The sequence below is a fragment of the Saccopteryx bilineata genome, chromosome 3 (assembly GCF_036850765.1).
Source record: "Saccopteryx bilineata isolate mSacBil1 chromosome 3, mSacBil1_pri_phased_curated, whole genome shotgun sequence".
NCBI classification, from domain to species: domain Eukaryota; kingdom Metazoa; phylum Chordata; class Mammalia; order Chiroptera; family Emballonuridae; genus Saccopteryx; species Saccopteryx bilineata.
The window spans coordinates 90,988,439-91,007,713 of NC_089492.1; the positions used below are offsets into that span (position 1 = coordinate 90,988,439).

At 39.9% G+C, this 19,275-nt stretch overlaps 1 protein-coding gene and 1 non-coding gene across 13 annotated transcripts in view; one reads left to right on the top strand and one right to left on the bottom strand.

Moving 5' to 3' along the window:
* Positions 1 to 19,275, top strand: part of LTBP1 (latent transforming growth factor beta binding protein 1) — a 432,506-nt gene that overhangs the window by 334,521 nt on the left and 78,710 nt on the right. For all 12 annotated transcript variants that reach the window (XM_066266871.1, XM_066266870.1, XM_066266869.1 and 9 more), the window contains 3 exons: positions 2,007 to 2,129; positions 4,390 to 4,512; positions 12,698 to 12,820. In XM_066266871.1, coding sequence (XP_066122968.1) covers positions 2,007 to 2,129; positions 4,390 to 4,512; positions 12,698 to 12,820 — 369 coding nt within the window. The remainder of the gene's footprint in view (positions 1 to 2,006; positions 2,130 to 4,389; positions 4,513 to 12,697; positions 12,821 to 19,275) is intronic.
* TRNAT-AGU (transfer RNA threonine (anticodon AGU)) lies at positions 5,651 to 5,726 on the bottom strand. Its single transcript has one exon. It is a non-coding gene; the product is annotated as a tRNA-Thr (tRNA).

The window sequence follows — 19,275 nt, forward strand, 5'->3', positions numbered from 1 at the left end:
TTTTATCGTTGGAATTTTATTCCTCATCCGAAAGGAAAAATGCCTTTTTATCTGTAGAATGAAACTGCCTCTGTTCCCCAAAGATCACCTCTTGAAGATAACTGGGTTGCCTGTGGTTATTCTAAATGTGTATGTCATTAGTTATAATGGATTACTTCTGACAGTCTTCCCAATATAAATGAGGAACTTGTGTAAGATGTCTGGCTTACCCTGTCAGGACTTGGAAAGGGGGGTCTTTTCTTGTAGCAGTCATGTTCACCTGGGAATGCTTAATCTGTTATCTTCTTTGAGAAAGTCAGAAAGAGTCCAAGGCACTAAAAATGTTGTCAGACATTATGTGAGATCCAACCAACTGCATGAGCTGTTGTTGGTCTTGAGTTCTTGAACTGAGAGATCTCATGTCTTTTATAGAATGTGCTGAAAGAAAATATGATGTAGCCTCTTCTTTGTTGTCAACCACTCCTGAAGTTAATAGGCTGAGAGTGTTGGGAAGGTGTAAAATAATCTTTAAAATGAAATTTGGCTTACTTATTTAATTTCTCTTTTTGTAGTCAATAGTTGGCAGCCAGGACTTAATTATAAATAAAAGAGATCAATAACAATAAATGTAACGGAAGTTTCTAGTAAATTAATTTCTATATAAAAATAAGTGAATAAGAAACAAATTCCTGAGCTCCAATTAAATTAGTAGCTTATGTGAGCTTTTTTAGGAAACATCGAGTAACTTAAAATCTTGCATATATCAGGATAAAATATAAGAGGTTAATACTTCACTAGTGGTTAAGAAATGCACCTTTGCTTAAGAAACTGGTAATCGTCAATAATACTTAAGGGGAAGGGTTGTACAGATAATTGCTTTCTCCTGAGAAAAACTTTTAGATGCATTTTAAATATATTTTTGGAAGAAAATAGTAGAGATTGATTGTTAGGACTTGGTATCCTTAAAATAAATTCTGCTCTTTTTAGATTAGGGCTGCTTTCTCCCCCTCAGAGTATGAAAAAGGCTGGTGTAGTTTTCTTCTGTTCTAGGGAGAATTATTTAATTAGGTCAGAATAACCTAGTAGACTAACAAAACCATTTAGAAGACTTAACTCTTTTTTTGCCACAAGTGTTCTGAAGTTATTGATAAGGCCAACCCTTTTTTCATTTGTTTAAATTTGTATACATGGCATTTTCTGGAATACTCGTAAAAAATTATATACTTTCTCAGTCAGTAGCTTTATGCTTAATCAAGACATTTAAAAATTCTCGCCCCTTTCTCCTTTGATGTTCCAGCATCTGTCAACGTGTTTCCTTCATTTCCATTGGCTTTCCTTGTTTATTTAAAAATAAGTTCAGTGTCTTTTAGCACAACTATTCAATCTGATACTTTTGGGTTTTTTTCTAAATACAGTTGACATTTTTATGTCTCTCCATTACTGTCTACAATACGGTTTTGTTTTTCAAATTCTTGGTAGAGTCTTAATTCTGCCTTCTTTCATGAGATTCTACAGGACTGAAACTGCCAGTTGTCATTATTTTGTGCTTGAGGTTCTGTCTTCTGTTTTCAACCCTAAAATATTTCCTATTGTGTTTCTGCTCTAGCCAAGGTAGGGCACAGCTGGTGAAGCACTTGATGTTATATTAAAAGTAGCTTTAACTTGCTCATAAATTTATTGTCTATTTGTAACTATTTCTTTTCTACAGTTCAGCTGCTCAGATTGATATGAAAACCATTAGGGGACTGAATCATACTAAAATTTATAGTGTCTTATATAGGAAGTACTATTATTATTTTGGTAATAATAACCCCAGGATGCACTATAGAGAACATGACATTCTCTTAGGCAGTCCCTTTATATATATGTAAATAAATTTTTTGTCATCGTGGGTCATGTCTTAAAAGGCCAGCCTGGCAATGGAATGACTTGAAAGTAGTAGCTTGGATTATAGTCTGAGAGTTGAGCTAAAGGGGTCTTCTCGATATGCCCTGACCTAAGACAATTGTCACTGCTTGTGTTTACAGATATTGATGAATGCCAGCAAGGGAATCTCTGCATAAACGGGCAGTGCAAAAACACTGAGGGTTCCTTCAGGTGCACCTGTGGGCAGGGCTACCAGCTTTCGGCAGCGAAAGACCAGTGTGAAGGTAGGAGTGTGGCAATGGAAACTCTTGTCATTTTCGTTTAAGACAACTGGCCCGAAAACACGCTTAGTGAAGAGAGTGTGTCTTTGGGAAACTACATAGATGATTGTTTATAGTGCCAGAAAGCAAGGGACCTAAACTTATGTCAGGAGAGTCAATAACGCAGGATGGAAAAAGTTTACTTTTGAAATATATGTGTCATTAGTGATCGAGTGGTTGGGCATTAATATTAGTAGTAAAAAGTACTGCTCTCTGTAATTCTTTACTGCAGAAAATCAATTCTGTTAAATTCATTTACAAGTTGTATACTAAGGTTCCTACAATTAGAAGGTCATTATGTCAGCCTGTTTATGCTGTAGAATGTTAATGATCTTAGCTTTTATGTGTACTCAGCTTTATAAAATTTTTCCTTTTTTTTTTTATAAAGAAATCACTAAAGAAGACATTTCAATAAGACTGAAATAAATGTGTCCCCCCTCTATTCACAGATAAAGTTTGTGAAATATGTACTCTTCCTACAAATAATAGTGAGGATTTTGGACCACACTGGGTTTGACCTTAGACTTAAAAGAAATTTTATTGAACTAAGTACAAAATCACTTCCCAATAAATATATGCTTCACAGTATTTTGTTATCTATCACCTGTGACAAGCACACGTTTCCAGAGTTCTTGAAAACAAAGTCATTTAAATGTCATTTATTCAATAACAGAATTCATACTATACAAGATCAGTTTTATTATAAGATATCATATTCAGGTTTATATGTGACCTTTGACTATTTAATAAGGAGAAAGCTTTCCAGAGATGGTGTGATAAGAGAGACAAGATACAGCAGCACTACAAAGGATCTACCAGTATTACTGTAACCTTCCCCAGTGATTCCTTTCCAGACTGTAGGGGGTCTTTACAATACCTAGTCTAAAAGTGGAGAATGTGGGAGCACACACAAGCACACTCACATACACAGATAAATTTAAGTAAGTGGTTCTAAATACCATGAGTCCCTCTCAAAGTTTTATACTTCTGTGACTCCTGACCTTAGTTAACTAAGCATTTATCAAATGCCTACTACAAAGAGAAAACAAGTGAATGTATAATATGAAAAAAGGTCTCCACATAATATCAGAAGGCTATAATCTTCAGGATCCTGTCTTTGAAGAGCCTGCAATGTCACTGCTAAAGAAAAATCAGATACATGCAGAACCAGCCACCAGACTGTCATTAGGGGCAAGCCACCGTGAGGTGTGAAAGGCTGTGATAACTGAAATGATGTTGTCAGTCAGAGCGGGGGAGAGCAGCAGTGCAGGGTCCCGGAAGACGCTGATGTTTGTGTAAACTCAGAGGCTCACCATGCCAGAGCAGATAAATAGACTCAACGGCTATAGCGAAGTCTGCCAACAAACAGGAATTGAGTGCCTGCTAACTATAAAACATCAGTCATCTAAAAATAATAAAGGCTGTGGGTAGACCTGGCCCCTGCTGTCAGGAAACTTGTCAATCTAATGAAGATTAGCGTGAGGATGAATAATTAAAATCTAATATCAAATTGCATACATGCACTATATTATTGTGCCTTTTGTGTGTGGATGTGATGCGGGAATGAGTGTGAGCCTGAGCTCAGGGTTGGGGTTATCGAACAAATAATCTCTTAGCCAAGGATACATGGATTGAGGAAGAGTCATTGGCAGTGTGCACATCGGATGGGCTGAGAGGAGGGAAAGGCCATTAGATTTAACCAGAAAATCATTGTTTGTTGAGAGATACGGAACCAGAAACCTGGTGATTAGGGAGTTGAAGGGTAAATTAGTGAAACAAATGATGTGTGTGGGATGAGGCTTTCAGTCAGATGTAAAGGATCGATAGTAAATGAACCTGCAGGGCTATTTCCCAATAAAACCACATGCACAATAACAGTCAGTGGGCTATAGTGGATAGCCCTCTGGACTATGACAGAGTGTTACAGTCAAACCTATAGAATAAATCCAAGAAGTTTAGTGGAGGCTTAGAGATTCCAGCTAAGTATTTGCCCCACTCATCAGTGCTTTAATATGTACAGGTTCTTAACACACTGATTAACATTTTAAATTCATCTGGATTTTTCCCTATTGGGCTACTAATGACTTTACTAGAGGATAGTTTAATTCATGTAATGAAAAACCAAATAGAAGACCAGATCGTTTGTGAACTTCCTTTGCATGAATGGTTAAAAGTACTTTTAAAGCTTCACGTCTACAGTTTCTTTTTCCTCTCTTGCTCACAGACATCGATGAATGCCAGCACCAGCATCTCTGTGCCAACGGTCAGTGCAGGAACACAGAGGGCTCCTTCCGCTGTGTTTGTGACCAAGGTTACAGGGCCTCCGCCCTCGGGGACCATTGTGAAGGTGAGAAATTGCTCCTGCTTTCAGAATCAGAAAATGCCCAAATCAGAGGGAAATCGGGATGTCATCCCAGCTTCTGTCCTCGAGCCCCTCCTTTGGACTGCAGTTGAAGACATTAGGTCCCTACAGAGTATTTTCCCCTGGTCACAGAAATAATGCAGAGAATGGAGCGAAATCCAGGGCTTCTCTGCACTGCTTGGAGCTGGGTTTTTTTTAGAAGAATTGTGCCAGCTAAAGGAGTAAAGGTCCAGTTTCACTTTCTTCAGCTGTAGATAGTTTGTAGTCCTGGGTGTGTAGTTATGAACGGTAACATCTTATTTATGAAGGATCAGTATCCAAATGTTCCACATAAGTAAACCCAAGTTAATTTTCCATATAACTGGAAAGTTTTTAAGAGCCAAACATTAATTCAATTCTCAGTTTCTTTGCATAAAATATTTTTTTAATTTATTTTTTATTTTTTATTTAAGTGAAAGGAGGGGAGGTAGAGTGACAGACTGCTGCACATGCCCCGACCAGATCCACCCAGTGAACCCCATATGGGGCTAATGCTCTGCCCACCTGAGGCCCATGCTTGCAACCAAACTATTTTTAGCACCTAAGGCAGTGGCTCCATGGAGCCATCCTCAGAGCCCTGGGCCAATGCGCTGGAATCAATCGAGCCATGGCTGCATGAGGAGAAGAAAGAGAGACAGAGAAGGGGGAGGGTTGGAGAAGCAGATGGTTGCTTCTCCTTTATGCCCTGACTGGGAATTGAACCTGGGACTTCCACACGCCAGGTCAATGCTCTATAACTGAGCCAACCAGGCAGGACTTTTTGTTTGTTTGTTTTTTCATTTTTCTGAAGCTGGAAACAGGGAGAGACAGTCAGACAGACTCCCGCATGCGCCTGACCGGGATCCACCCGGCACGCCCACCATGGGGCGACGCTCTGCCCACCAGGGGGCGATGCTCTGCCCATCCTGGGCGTCGCCATGTTGCGACCAGGGCCACTCTAGCGCCTGAGGCAGAGGCCACAGAGCCATCCCCAGCGCCCGGGCCATCTTTGCTCCAATGGAGCCTTGGCTGCGGGAGGGGAAGAGAGAGACAGAGAGGAAAGCACGGCGGAGGGGTGGAGAAGCAAATGGACGCTTCTCCTGTGTGCCCTGGCCGGGAATCGAACCCGGGTCCTCCGCACACTAGGCCGACGCTCTACCGCTGAGCCAACCGGCCAGGGCCAGGCAGGACTTTTTAAACATTTTTTATTATTTTATTTTTAATATTTCTAAAAGATACCCTACATATCTATAGTGGTTCAGAACCTCTCTGAGGAAGTCAGGGCTGCTGAATCCATTTGCCACCGGTCTGTCACTTGTGACTTCGGTCTGATTTTTTGTATCCATCCAAATTACCGTTTTCTTCCCAACTCACCTGCTGATTTACTACATTTTAACCTTGTCAGTTGTAAACCCTGAAATTGTCACTGACCAGGGCAGGCGTGTGGCCCACATAGAGTGTGAGTCTCTGAGTGAGAGTTGGGACCCTGCCTTTGAGAGAGTGGGTGGGCTTTTCCTTGAATGGTTTTATGGCCCATATTCCAATGGTCCCAGCTATGTTTTCACTTCCCAGTCCCAGTTTGTTGGGAAAGACCCACTGTATGGCACAGCCTCCTGCTTTTCTGCCCAGAGAAGTTGGCACAACCAGTCACAACCCCTCGAGAGGGTACTTTTGGAAGTTTCAGGGCCCTTAAAATATACATTATTATTAAATCAGTAAATCATCTTCTAGGATTTTATCTTAAGGTGGTGATGTTCTTTAAAGGTCTGTTAACACCAGAAAAAAGTTATAATCAACATACCTGCTGAAAAGTCTGCATTGGTCAGACAAGTGCTAAATCACTAGAATACAATTTGATTATTGAAAGATTATGTCCGGAGAACTCTCTAACACCTGGGGAAATGCTGATGACCCAGCACAGTGGCGTTTCAGAGTGGGAGCGGCGGCCTTGGGGCGCGCAGGTCATGGAGGAACCTGTTGGGAAGCAAATCGTTGGCGTACCGTTGATGAAGCTTTGGGCAGTGGGTTCTCTTCCAAGGGCATGTTCCTCTGCTTCCGCTGTTATAACGTGTTACCACCTCTCAGAAGTTCAAGATTTTTATTCTGAAAACATCCATTGCAGGAAAAGCCAAGCAAAAACTGTTTAGCCAACTTGCTCATCATTATTAATGTATATGTTTATAAGATACTATCATGTTCCATGAGAAAGGCTCTTCTGGGATATATTATTCGGCTCTTTTTTCATAAAGTCAGGGCTAATTTCCCTACTGTTCTAGGTTATAAAGAAGACTGGAGTCCATCCAATTAAGCCAGAGCTCCCTTTGAAACTGAGTCAGTGCTCCAGCCTGCTAGTTCCCATCCAGTACTGTCTGACCCTCCCCAGGGTATTGAGCTGTAATTAACTGAGCTGTGATCGTTCACATGCCTCTCGCAGCTGTAGGAAGAAGAGCCATCTTTCTTGTTGGCTTTTATATTGACGTGTGTAGTTTTTCTCTAATAATCCTGGCAAAGACATCATTTTCTGACAGTGTTATCCTGCAGTCCTGCTAGCTTTCTTTTAGTTAGAACCCCAAGTGCTGTGTGCATCTCTGTGCACTGCTGACTCCATTCAGCAGCCACCTGTCTAAGGTAATGGGGTGACCTCAGTTGTCCTCGTTATAGAGGTCCAGGCATCTTAACCTTCAAAGGGTCTGCCTCTGACTTGTTCCCCTTTCAGGCACAGTCCCTCATTCCATGCCTGTCTTAGCACCTTCCACAGCCTTGCACTGTGGTTGCTCCCCGCTAATCCTTTGCAAAGCCTGAGGAAAAGATGCCTGATTTACTGTGACTTCCTGTGGCCCCTCTGTCATGGTCGTGTCTTTGTGGACCAAATAAGAAAAGGTGGGAAGAAGTGAAAGTATTTCTTTCCTTATCAGAATCATTTTATATATGTATTCAACAAGTATTTATTGTAAGTACTGGACATACTGTGATAAACCCAAACAAACAAAAATGTCTGCCCTTGTAGAGCTTACATTCTAGTGAGGAAGATAATAGTAAACTTGATGTATAAGTAAAATGGATAGTTTGTTAAATGGCAATAAGTGTTATGGAGAAAAAATAAAAGGGAGGTGTATATGGCGACTGCTGAGGGAGGAGGGGCAGTGATTTTAAGTGAGGAGGCAAGCCAAGGCTTCCCTGAAGTGATGACATTGGATTATTTATGGGAAGAGCATTTTGTTCAAAGGAGTAGCAGGTGCAAAGTCCCCCAGGAGCAGGCTTTGTGGAAGAGATTAGGAGCTTGATTCGGGCAGTTGAAATTTATGATGCCCAGAGTAAGTATTCAAACGAAGATCTCTGAAAGGCAGTCGTACCTATGCATTTGGAATTCAGCAGTGAGTTCTGGGCTGGAAGTCATCAGCATATAGACAGCGTTTAAACCATGGCATTAAAAGAAATGACCAAAGGAAATGAGTGTAGCTAGAAGAGAGAAATCCTAAGACTGAGTTCAGGGCTCTGTAGCATGGAGAAGCAGGGAGGCGGATGGGAGTGAGCAAGGGTAGGGAGAAAAGTAGCAAATAGGGGAGAAGAAAAAGCAGAGTCTGAGAGAAGAAAGTCTTTCAAAGAGGAGAGAGTGATAGATTGTGTCAAACATGGCTCTAGGCACATGAGAACCAAAAGAAGACCATGGCACTCAGCAAGTGGAGGTCATTGGGGACTTTGACAAACGCAGTCTCAGTGGAGGGGTGACCAAGATTGACTGTTGCCTTCCTTAAAGCCTGCTGTATTTCCTAACTCTTGGAAAGAGCCTTTCGTACCACCCTGGGTGGCGGTACGGGACAGTCCCATGTTAGGATCTCTTAATGGTCAATGTACCTTTTTTTTTTCTTTTGAAGATAGAGGTCTTGCAAAAAAAATTTTTAAACTTAACCAGTCTCTAATATAATGAATGCACTGAGTTTTAAAGTCTATACAATTACTGCTAAATACTTATTCTTCTTTTTCTTCACATACATAATTTCTCTTAGATTTTGGGAAATGAATGAAAATTAAATTATTTTAAGGTAGTACCAACAGAGCAGATGTGCCTCCATAATGCTGAGGCAAACATCTAGATAATGGAGTGTTTCTTTTGTTGCTGAAATTCACGTTCTCAGGGTTCTCTTCAATCTTTTTTGGAATTGAAAATATTTTTCGCATGATGCTAATAATCAAATATGCCTTTTCTGACTTTGTGAGCTCATTTGCCTACGGAGCCAAAAAAGAAAAGTAAGTTTTTAAAGAGACCTCCTACTTAGCAGTCATTGGAATAGCTGTAGCGCTATTAGAGTTAAATGTGGTAAGCTGGAACTCCCTCCCCTGCCAGTGGGAATGTAGAATGGTGCAGCCACTTCAGAAGACAGTCGCTTCTAAAGTTAAACCTATTATGTCACCCAGTCATTCTGCCTGTAGGAATTCTGAGAGAACATGAAAGCATGTGTTCACACGCGGGCTTATCCATGGATGTGTATAGAAACTTTGTTCATAATAGCCAAAATGTCAATAATCCAAATATTCATTAACTGGCGAATGGATAAACAAATTGTGGGCCTTTATACAATAAAATACTATTTGGAAATAAGGAGGACCAAGCTATTGACACAACAGTTTGGATGAATCTCAGAAATACGATGCTCAGCCGAAGTCGCCAAACAGAACAGGGCACAAGGAACCTTTTGGGGCAAGACCTTTTTGTTATTGTTGTTGTAGTTAATGGTTGTCCAGTTTATTCATTTAGTAAGTGTTTTATGGCAAAGATACATAAACAGCAGCCTAGAATTTATTCCCATTTGGCACAATCACTATTCAAAATCATGAAATTAGCAGCCAGTGGGGTTGAAGAATTATTTTCACAGGATTTATATCTAAAAGCCTATTCTTAACTTCAGTTCAATTTTTTTGAAATTTTCATATGTCAAAGGTCATTCAGCTGGTGAATAAAACATTTGTTGGCATATTCAAACTGCATAGAAAACATCTTCCATGAGGTCTGTCATCTTCATATAACATCAGGGCAGTTAATTCTTTTGTAGACCTGCAGGAAATTTCTGGCAGACTAGCACTGGTCTGCAGACCAGCGGTTGAAAACACTGTTCCGTGCTTTACCTGTCTTAATTATGCATGATGGTTCCTTCCCTGGCTCTTTCATGGCAAATATAACACCTAAGACATGAGGTTAGTAGGAATGGAGATTTTAAGACTGAAAAAGAGTCAAAAGAAGACATTACCAAACTTTATGTTTGGCACTACAGAATTACATTCTTACAAAGATATCTCATCAATTCCTAATTCCTAATAATTTTAAAAAAATTATTGCACATGCAATGACTTGTGAATCCAAGAGTGGATGTAAATAGATATAAATCAATACAGAAATGCCTATAACATTGATTATGATGGTGGTCACAAGAATATATATATCTGCATTTGTCAAAACTCATTGAAATGAACTCTTAAAATTAGATGCATTTATTGTATGTAAATTATACTTCACTGAAGTTAGAAAAACACAAAAGAAAAAGTGTTAACTGGCTCTGGCCTATTGACTCAGTGGTAAAGTGTCGGCCTGGCATGTGGAAATCCTGGGTTTGATTCCTGCTCAGGGCACACAGGAAAAGTGCCCATCTGTTTCTCCATCTCTCCCCCTTTTCTCCTTCTCTCTCTTTTCCTCCTGCAGCTATGTCACAATTGGTTGAGCAAGTTGGCCCCAGGCACTGAGGTCGGCTCCATGGCATTGCCTCAGGCACTAAAACAGATTGGTTGCCCAGCAATAGAGCAGAGGCCCCAGAGGGGCAGAATATCACCTGGTAGGGGTTTGCCAGGTGGATCCTGGTCAGGGCATGTAAGGGCAGTGGCTACCGCCATCATGGCCATGCAAGTTTGCATTGAATTCGGGCAGAGAGTAAAGAAACAGTGGAGCCAAAAAATGGTAGGCCATTCCTTTATCAAAATCTTGCACTGGCCTACAAGCAAACAGGCAGGGAAAACACTTCCCTTTCGTTCAGGGTTCCCAAAGCCCTGACGCATTCTCTGGTTCCACAACCAGGAGAATCTTCTCCAGTTCCTCCTAGAATCAAAGGCCCCACCAGTCTCAGCGGAGCTCACAAAGCCCCTCAGCTCTGGTTTCCATCTGCACTCCTTCTCCTCTGCAAAACTGGCTTCTTCTTCAGCACTCTGCATTCTCTCCCTCCGCTGTCCTTGCAAAACTGGCTGGGCCCACAAAGACCCCTCCTCCAGCAAACAGTAGCAAAACAATGGCCCCTGCAGTCCACAATTTGCAATCAACTACCCTGCTCTGAAGGCAAGCACACATGTGGCTGCCCAGCACCATTTTTTAACAATAAAAGTGAGCAAACTCAAAAAATACAAATTCATTTGCCCAACAGGGTACAATTGGGAATCTGTCTCTCTGCCTCTCTGTCTCTCACTTAATTAAAAAAAAAAAAAAAAGACAACCCACTTAACTGGTGACAGAGTCACATCAGCTGTGTCTTTTATGTTTTGGGAGCAGTATTCAGATACATTTTAAACCTGGGTGAACATCCTATTAACTTGTTTTTGTTTTGATAGAATTAAATTATAAAGTGCTTATTTCTCTTTTATATTCCCCATAAATGGTACAGAATCCAGTTAATTGGTTGATTGGGTTCTATGAAGAAAATTTAATTTGGTGCCTCCATAGTTTGAACCAGAAAGTGAGGAGAACTAGACTTCAACAGTCTCCGTATTTACTTCTTCCTGGAGCTTCTCATATGTTTTAGCAGCAAGCATAGTTATTTGTAAGAAATGCCAGAATATGCCCAGACCTGAGAAAACAAAGAAGGTTTGGTCTCTTAGCTTTTCTCCACTGCAAATAATATAAATCCTCCACAGACAAAAGAAGAAGGACCCATACAGTGTGTTAGGAATAATGCACTCTGACTAGGAGTAAATGTACTAAAGAGCCCTCTGGGACGTTCTGCCTAGCGTTCACGCTATGAGGGGGATCATTCGTTGTCTCACATGCTTGCAGTCAGGAACTCACTATTGGTTACGTTAAACCATTTTTAGTTGCACATATGCTATAAATATATACTGTATTTCCCCATGTCTAGGACGCACCATTTTTGGAAAAAATTGGGAGTCTACAACAGTGATTGTAGATTTTTTGTACTTGCATTTCCTGCTATTTCACGCTTATTTTTGCATGATTCGTCATCAGACACAGAGGAGGACAAGCTAATGGATGGGAGTTTTGACAGTGAGGAGGAGCTGTATGAATTTTATGATGCATAAAACTTGAGTTCAATAACTTTATGTAATACTTTTTTTTTTTATTTGGGGTCCCAAAATTAAGGTGCGTCTTATACCTGGGGAAATACGGTCTATCAGAACAATCCAAGCAACATCAAACCTGTTTGTGACAGCTGCTGAGTCAGGGATTTCAGGGAAGCTTTGATCTTGCTGAGTCCCTTTCTGCTAAAAGCCCCAGTGCTTCCTCTTCCCACACTGTCTCTCCTGCTGCTTAGTCTCCAAGTAAATTCCTTTTGCTACATGAAGCCTCTGACCTTTATGATATCTTTTTTCTAAATTCATGTGACACCCGAAATTCATACTGTTCTTTTGGCAAATAATCATTTTTAACAGTTTTTATGTTAAATTGTTTTGGACTCCTAAAACAGTTTAGTATTTCATGTGTTCATTAATACAATCTTTTTTGAACAATCATTTCTTTTGGGGGGCATAGTTCACGCCAAATACTTTAAAATTTTTCCTATCATCTATAACACAGGATCTTTTATAAGTAGATGCTCAAGATATTCGTAATAATACGTATTTAAATAAGATTTTTATTCTCTATCATCACCAAGAATATAGCCAATTATTCTTTGTTACAAAATTTTGACTTTTCCTCTTCCAGTTCCTTTCATTTGATGTTAAAACTTCAGATTATATATTGTTTAAAGTCAAAATTCTTTCAAAATGTTCCATTTTTTAAGAACCCTGAAAGTTAAAAAGCTGTCACTTCAAATCATGTGTTACAAATGTAGAAAAAAAAGTACATTTATGTGATTTTTGTGTGTAAAGGTAATGAAAAATATCTAATTAAGATACAGTTTATTTAATCTTTTAAATGTTTTAAATTGATTTGTAGATATCAACGAATGCTTGGAAGACAATACTGTTTGCCAGGGAGGAGACTGCATTAATACCAAAGGGTCTTATGATTGTTCTTGTCCAAATGGATTCCAGTTAAATGACAATAAAGGATGTCAAGGTACTTCTCTCTTCCTCTTTGTCATAATTAATGTAGTGCCTCAGTTCTCGATGCTTCCTGATGATGATCTGTGGTTTTACCACTTGCTTTGTATATAAATGAGCTTTGCCCGTTTGTATTGTTTAAATATCATTCTTGGGTCTGCATGGAATACAGGGAATTCTCTTTTGCATGGCACCTTGTTATTAACTGAAACTTGTGTGTCTTAGAAGTGTGTCCCCGCATTGCATGCTGTGCAGTAACTAAGATCTCCTGTAACTTGTTGTGTCTTCCATGGGTCAGTCTTGGTACTTGACTCTAAATTATCTTTCTAGCTTTCTTATAGCCTTCACAGGGATTATCATTTTACTCCATACCTGATATTTATCTGTCTGTTTCCTTATCTCTGTTTTTATCCAGTATCCAGCTTTTTCTCTTCCTAAAATATTTCATCAATACTTTGATCAAAACTATGAACAGTGTTTTATATTTTTTTCAAAGTGCTGTTACATTTAATCACCCATACAACATACAGTGGACACATGGTACTAGTAAGAACACAGCACTAGTTACAACAAAAGCTTTAATTGGACACCTACGATGTGCTGGGTGCTATAAGTATCTCATTTAATTCTTAATAGTTGAGGTAGGTTTTCTTACATTTATTTTGTGCATAAATAACTGAGGTTCAGAGAAATTAATTAGCATGCTCTTCCCAAATAGTTGTAGAGCAGCTTTGAACTCACAATCTTTTTTCACTACTATTCCCTCCTTCACGATACCAATTATTATTATTGCATTTGTAGCCAAAACAGAGAAGATGTGAGATTCAGTTGTATTTCCCAGTGTAACACATTGAGTAATTATTAATGCTCGGACTGAAAAGTTAGATTTTTCAGATCCTGTGTCCCAACATCTTTAGCTATACCTGGCTGCCCCACAAGTTTTCCTGTATTTATTCGTCTTAGTGTTAATGGTGAACGGCACCAGATGTGAGACCTCAGTCCCTGAGTTTGGCTAAGAAAAGAATTCAGAGCCAAGGAACTCAAATACGAGTGAAAGTTTATTTAGAAAGTCACAGGGGAAGAATAAGTGAGCCGTGAAAGAAGTGAGCCAGCTGGGCTGCGTGGACTCAGGAAACAAGTAACAAAGGCAAAATAAGGGTCTTTGGAGCTTAGGTGAAAGAAAGGCAAAGAAAAATGCTCCTGGGGGAGGGAAAGAGGAAAAGGCTCATTAGTGTTCTAGAGAGGGTACACCTGGGGAAAGGAGGGAGGAAGGGGGTGGGGAAAGGCGTGGGGTGAGAGCAGTGGTGCTGGGTCCTTAAGGGATTTTAAAGACAGGGATTGTAGGAGAGGTCTCAGAGGAGGATCTCAATAGAATATTCATTAGCTTGCCAGGTATGTTCCCTCGGGGTTCTGGACTCCACTGGTTGGTCAGCGCCAGGGCAGGTGGTCATTTGTCATCACAACTGGTCCTGATTCAGCCATGGTGTCGCCCACCTGGCCTGCTGCTTTTCTAGGCAGGCAGTTAAAACACAACTGAGGCCTAGACATTATCTTGACTTTGACCAAAATGCTGTCTCTGTGGTCAACAGACCCGAGGCTTTCTTCCTAAGATTTATTTAAAATTTTTTCCTTAAATTTATTGGGGTGACATTGGTTATTAAAATTATACAGGTTTCAGGTGTACAATTTCCAAAATACACCATCTGTATACTGCCTTGCATGTTCACCACCCTCCATCAAGTCTCCCTCCATCATTCTACCCTACCTCTACCCTCCTCCACCTTTCCCCACCCCCTTTCCCTCCTGTAATCCCTACACTTTTGTCTGTATCTATAAGTTTTTCTCTTCCTTTGCTTAATTCCTTCACCTTTTTCACCCAGCCCCTCAACCCCCATTCCCTCTGACAAATGTCAGTCTGTTATTTGATGCGGATCAGAACCTCACTCATTGTCCTGAAGGCTTAATGCCTAAGGAGTGGTCCTGCAAGAGCCCTCAGGGACGCATGCATGAGGCTGTTGTCTGGCCCCTTTGTTTCTCCTCTAAAGGGTCCTATCACATGACTAGCAACATGGCAGGAGAGGAAAGCTCAAGGGAGGGTCCAAACAGCATGACCAGTGATATGAGAGTTCAGGGGGGTTCAATCTATGCTAAGAGAGGAAAGGTCACCCTGGGGGCTATGTCCCACCCTACAATATTTTGTTTTCCAAGTTGGGTTTTTTTGTTTTTTGTTTTGTTTTGTTTTTTGTTTGTTTGTTTGTTTTGTATTTTTCTGAAGTTGGAAACAGGCAGTCAGACAGACTCCCGCTGCGCCCGACCGGGATCCACCCGGCATGCCCACCAGGGGGCGATGCTCTGCCCATCTGGGGCGTTGCTCTGTTGCAACCAGAGCCATTCTAGCACCTGAGGCAGAGGCCATGGAGCCATCCCCAGCGCCTGGGCCATCTTTGCTCCAGTGGAGCCTTGGCTGCGGGAGGGGAAGAGAGACAGAGAGGAAGGAGGGGGGGGTGGAGAAGCAGATGGGCGCTTCTCCTGTGTGCCCTAGCCGGGAATTGAACCCGGGACTCCTGCATGCCAGGCCGACGCTCTACCACTGAGCCAACCAGCCAGGGCTTGTTTTCCAAGTTTTGATCATTGCTAGGCACCCAGGGCTTTCTACCCTGGTGACCTGTATCTGGTTTATTGTTCCTACTTTGCACATGGCTGTCTAACAGCCTACTGTAATCATTAGTAAATCCATGCCTATTTTTCACATTGAAAACTCACACTTATTATTTACCTTGATGCCTATTTGTTTCTGATTCTTGGATAAATATTTTTTTTGTCATTCTTCTACCATTATGGAACTCTGTAGTGTATCTGCAAATATCATGAAAGGATTATTGAAGTTATTCTTTATACACTGCTACTGATCATGTGTGGCTTTTTTATTCTGGATTGTCATACACTTTATCTCCTTACATATGTGTCACTGAGCTACCAAAGACATGGGCTTTGCCTCAATATCTTTTAAAATTAATTTTTTACTGATCCTAAGATTTAAATACACTGTATATCTCATTTAATACCATATATTTGCCATCGTGATTCAATAAGATGAATTTAAGTTTTTCAGTATTTACAGAGCAGAATTTAAAATATATTGGATTTAACATAATAGTGAAGGAACATTTGAATTACAAATTTAAGTGAGAATATCTATTTTGGCACTTGCACATTTAATAGAATGAATCTTGATTTATATAAACATGCAAAGAGATGCCCCAAAACAGACAAAAAAACAATCTGAAACCTGCTTCGAATACAGACTTTTTGGCTGAAAAGTAATACTTTCTTTTCTGATATCTTTCATCACAATTTTTTTTTTGACTGAATAGAAGCAAAACCAAGTCTTAGCGTAAGTGGATCATGATTGATACCGAAAATTTTATTATTAAACATCTAGTGTTAAATCACAAGGAACTAACTTGATCATCTGATTTATTAATTGTACTACTATGTTTTCTCAGTACATTAAATTTTGATATCAACTCATATATGTGACTGCTTTAAGCATATAAAGTTTTATTTTGAAGTTGACTTCATTCTCTGTTGCCTTGATGATTCCTATTTTTCAGAATAAATGAACATGTCTACTGAAAAATGTTTTAATCCAAATGAATGCAATGTATTTCTCAAGCAGGTTTTGGTACCTTTTAAATAATGTCATCTATGAATGTGCTGTATCACACACTGTCTTCTGTTGGTGTTTATTATGGCATGTACACTCACTTTGTTTTGAATCATCTTTGTTTGCTGTATTTCTGCAGACAACTTTGTGATCTTTCACTCTACTTGAAGTTAGTAACCTGTTTCTATCTAATTACATGGTCATGTCACCATTCTGTCGATTGGTGTAGAATTCAGTTGATGTTAATGCTGAAAATGTAATTGATGAACATGCTAACAACTGTGTGGCATGTTTGAATAACATTGTGTGAGAGGCATAAACTTTGAACCTTACCTAATAATGTGAAAAGCGTTCCATATCAGTAAGGCATTTTCAGATGGAAGCATGTTTAAGAGTCTCTTCCGCCAGTAAAATTAATGATGATATACACGGACAGCATGGAAACTCCGTGTTAATCATCTCTTTAGGAATGTGGCAGCATACATCTGAAATTCAGAGCACACTTCAGTTTCACGTTTTAACTTACACATGCCAGATTGTGAATTTCTGTGGAATCTCGGACCCATGAAAGAAACCCAACTTAAATATAGTCTGGCTTTCAGCTGAGTTACTAGCAGCATAGTTTAGAAATGCCTCAGTAAGTACAACCCAAATTGAATGCATATGTTTCTCTAGTTCCAGATATTCGTGTTGTTCTTTCTTAGCATTTTCCTGGAAAAAAGTCTGGGAATTCATTTTCAGTTTCTGTCATCAAAGTTTTTATACAATTATTTGTTAATCAGTGACTTCTCTTAAACAAGAACTTTATGCACATTATTCCCTGTGAGAATTTGCAAAGCAGGCAGCTTTTTACATTGAGGCATCAGATAAAATAAGTAGGTGGTTTCCAATAACCTTTAGGGTATTGCAAGATAGATGCGGACCTTGAGCTCAATCTTTAGACCAGTGGAACTTTTTGGTACCTTTTTGTCCAGGAAGAGACAACTTGAAACAGCAGGTTGGAAGGAAAGAATGGAACTAAAGACTTAAGAGGTCAGGGTTCAGAAAAGATTACCAATCTAAGATATTATCAGTAGTTGCAGAGCAAACATAGATGCTAGCAGAGACTTATTTTAAAAAAGTGAAGATTATTTCAGTGTGAAATTATATTGAGAAATAGTTAAGTAGAAAATGATTCATTCCTCTTCCTTGAAATATGTTAAAATTAGTGACAATGACAAGACTGGAAGGATTTTTAAGAAAATGAGTAATTCCTGCTTCATTGCTCATTTTGATTTAGCAATGGAGAGGCCAACTAGGCAGATGGAAGGGTAAAGCGTTTACGATGAATCCAGAGAGATGGATGAATGAATGATAGTCCCAGAATTCCTGTTGCACAATGAGATCAGTAAAGCCAAAAGAAGAGCCTGGGAGATCCTGGATGCAGGGATAGCGATGATTTTCTTGAGAAAGAGAACAGCAGTGTGGTGGCTACCCGTGTTCTAGAGGACACTAGCTTCGCAGTTATTCATGCCCATTTCTACCTCCCCTGTTATATTATGTGAGCTTCATAATGTCAAGGGTCCCATCCTACTCAGCTGTCTCATAGGAAGCATTCAGTAAATGTTTTTCATTGAATTAAAGATGGGCATCTAAGAGGATGTATTGTGGACCTCTTGAGTGAGAGAGAAAGGAGGGTCTAGGACACGCAAGGAAGACAGGAAAATGCCCTAAGCAGGGCTGCTTGCCTAGATGATGCTAAGGACCTGTGTTAGTTTTAATGACCCTCACCCCTTAATTAAAAGAACTAGCCAATTACTGTTCAGTTAGTAGAGTATGAACATAACTGAAATGTGATGGACAGACATTCATAATACACTATTAATGTGCTATACTAAAATATGCAGTTCTCATCAAGGAGCAATCCATGGAGTGAAGGGCACAGAGGAGTAAAATAACAATTGAAACACAATGTAAACAGACGGTTCCATGTGTTCATACCACTATGAACACATGACCATTCTCCAAGATTCCTTATGTTGCCCACTTTGATGCTCTTAGCCAACATAATTAGAACTGGCTTGAAAGAGCATTATACTTACAACAAGCTCTTCATGCTTTATCAATGTTTGAATGCATCATGGCTCTGGCCACGGGGCATGCTCATCACTGAGGGCAGTCAGAGTGGAAGGTGGGCAACACAAGTTTTAACTATCGCGTGATCTGCTCGCAAGTTGTAACAACAGCTATGACCACTCTTGGACCCTTAGTTGTGCATTAGGCACTGTACTAAGCAGTTCACCCTCATTCACCTATTTCTTCATCATAAAGCTATGCAGATAATACCCTGTTTATTTATTCAGTCCCCAACAAGGAACATCCTGGTCCAAGTGACCTTTTTTCTTTTTTTTTTTTCTTTTATTCATTTTCAGTGAAATAAAAATCGGAGCCTATTTCATTTATATAGTCAGCAGACATTTGTGAGGTGCTATTTATGAACCAATCACTACAAGTCAGACATGCCCAGCCTCACCCTTCAGAAGTATACATTCTAAGGCTTGGTAAGGACTGATGTTGCAGGGTGTACAGGCTACCGCAGAGGTAGGCATGGCAATGGGAAAGGGCACAGGGGACTCTGTCGAGAGCTGTCGACTCTGTGAGACTATTCCTCACAGCTAAAATAAGGGTAGCTTTGGGTTGAACCTATAAAATTGTTTGGTTTTTTGTTGTTGTTGTTGTTGTTGTTTTTGGTAGGTCAGAAATGGTTGAACATTGGCTATTTTATATGTATCAACCTAAATAGTTTCATGACAATCCACCTTATC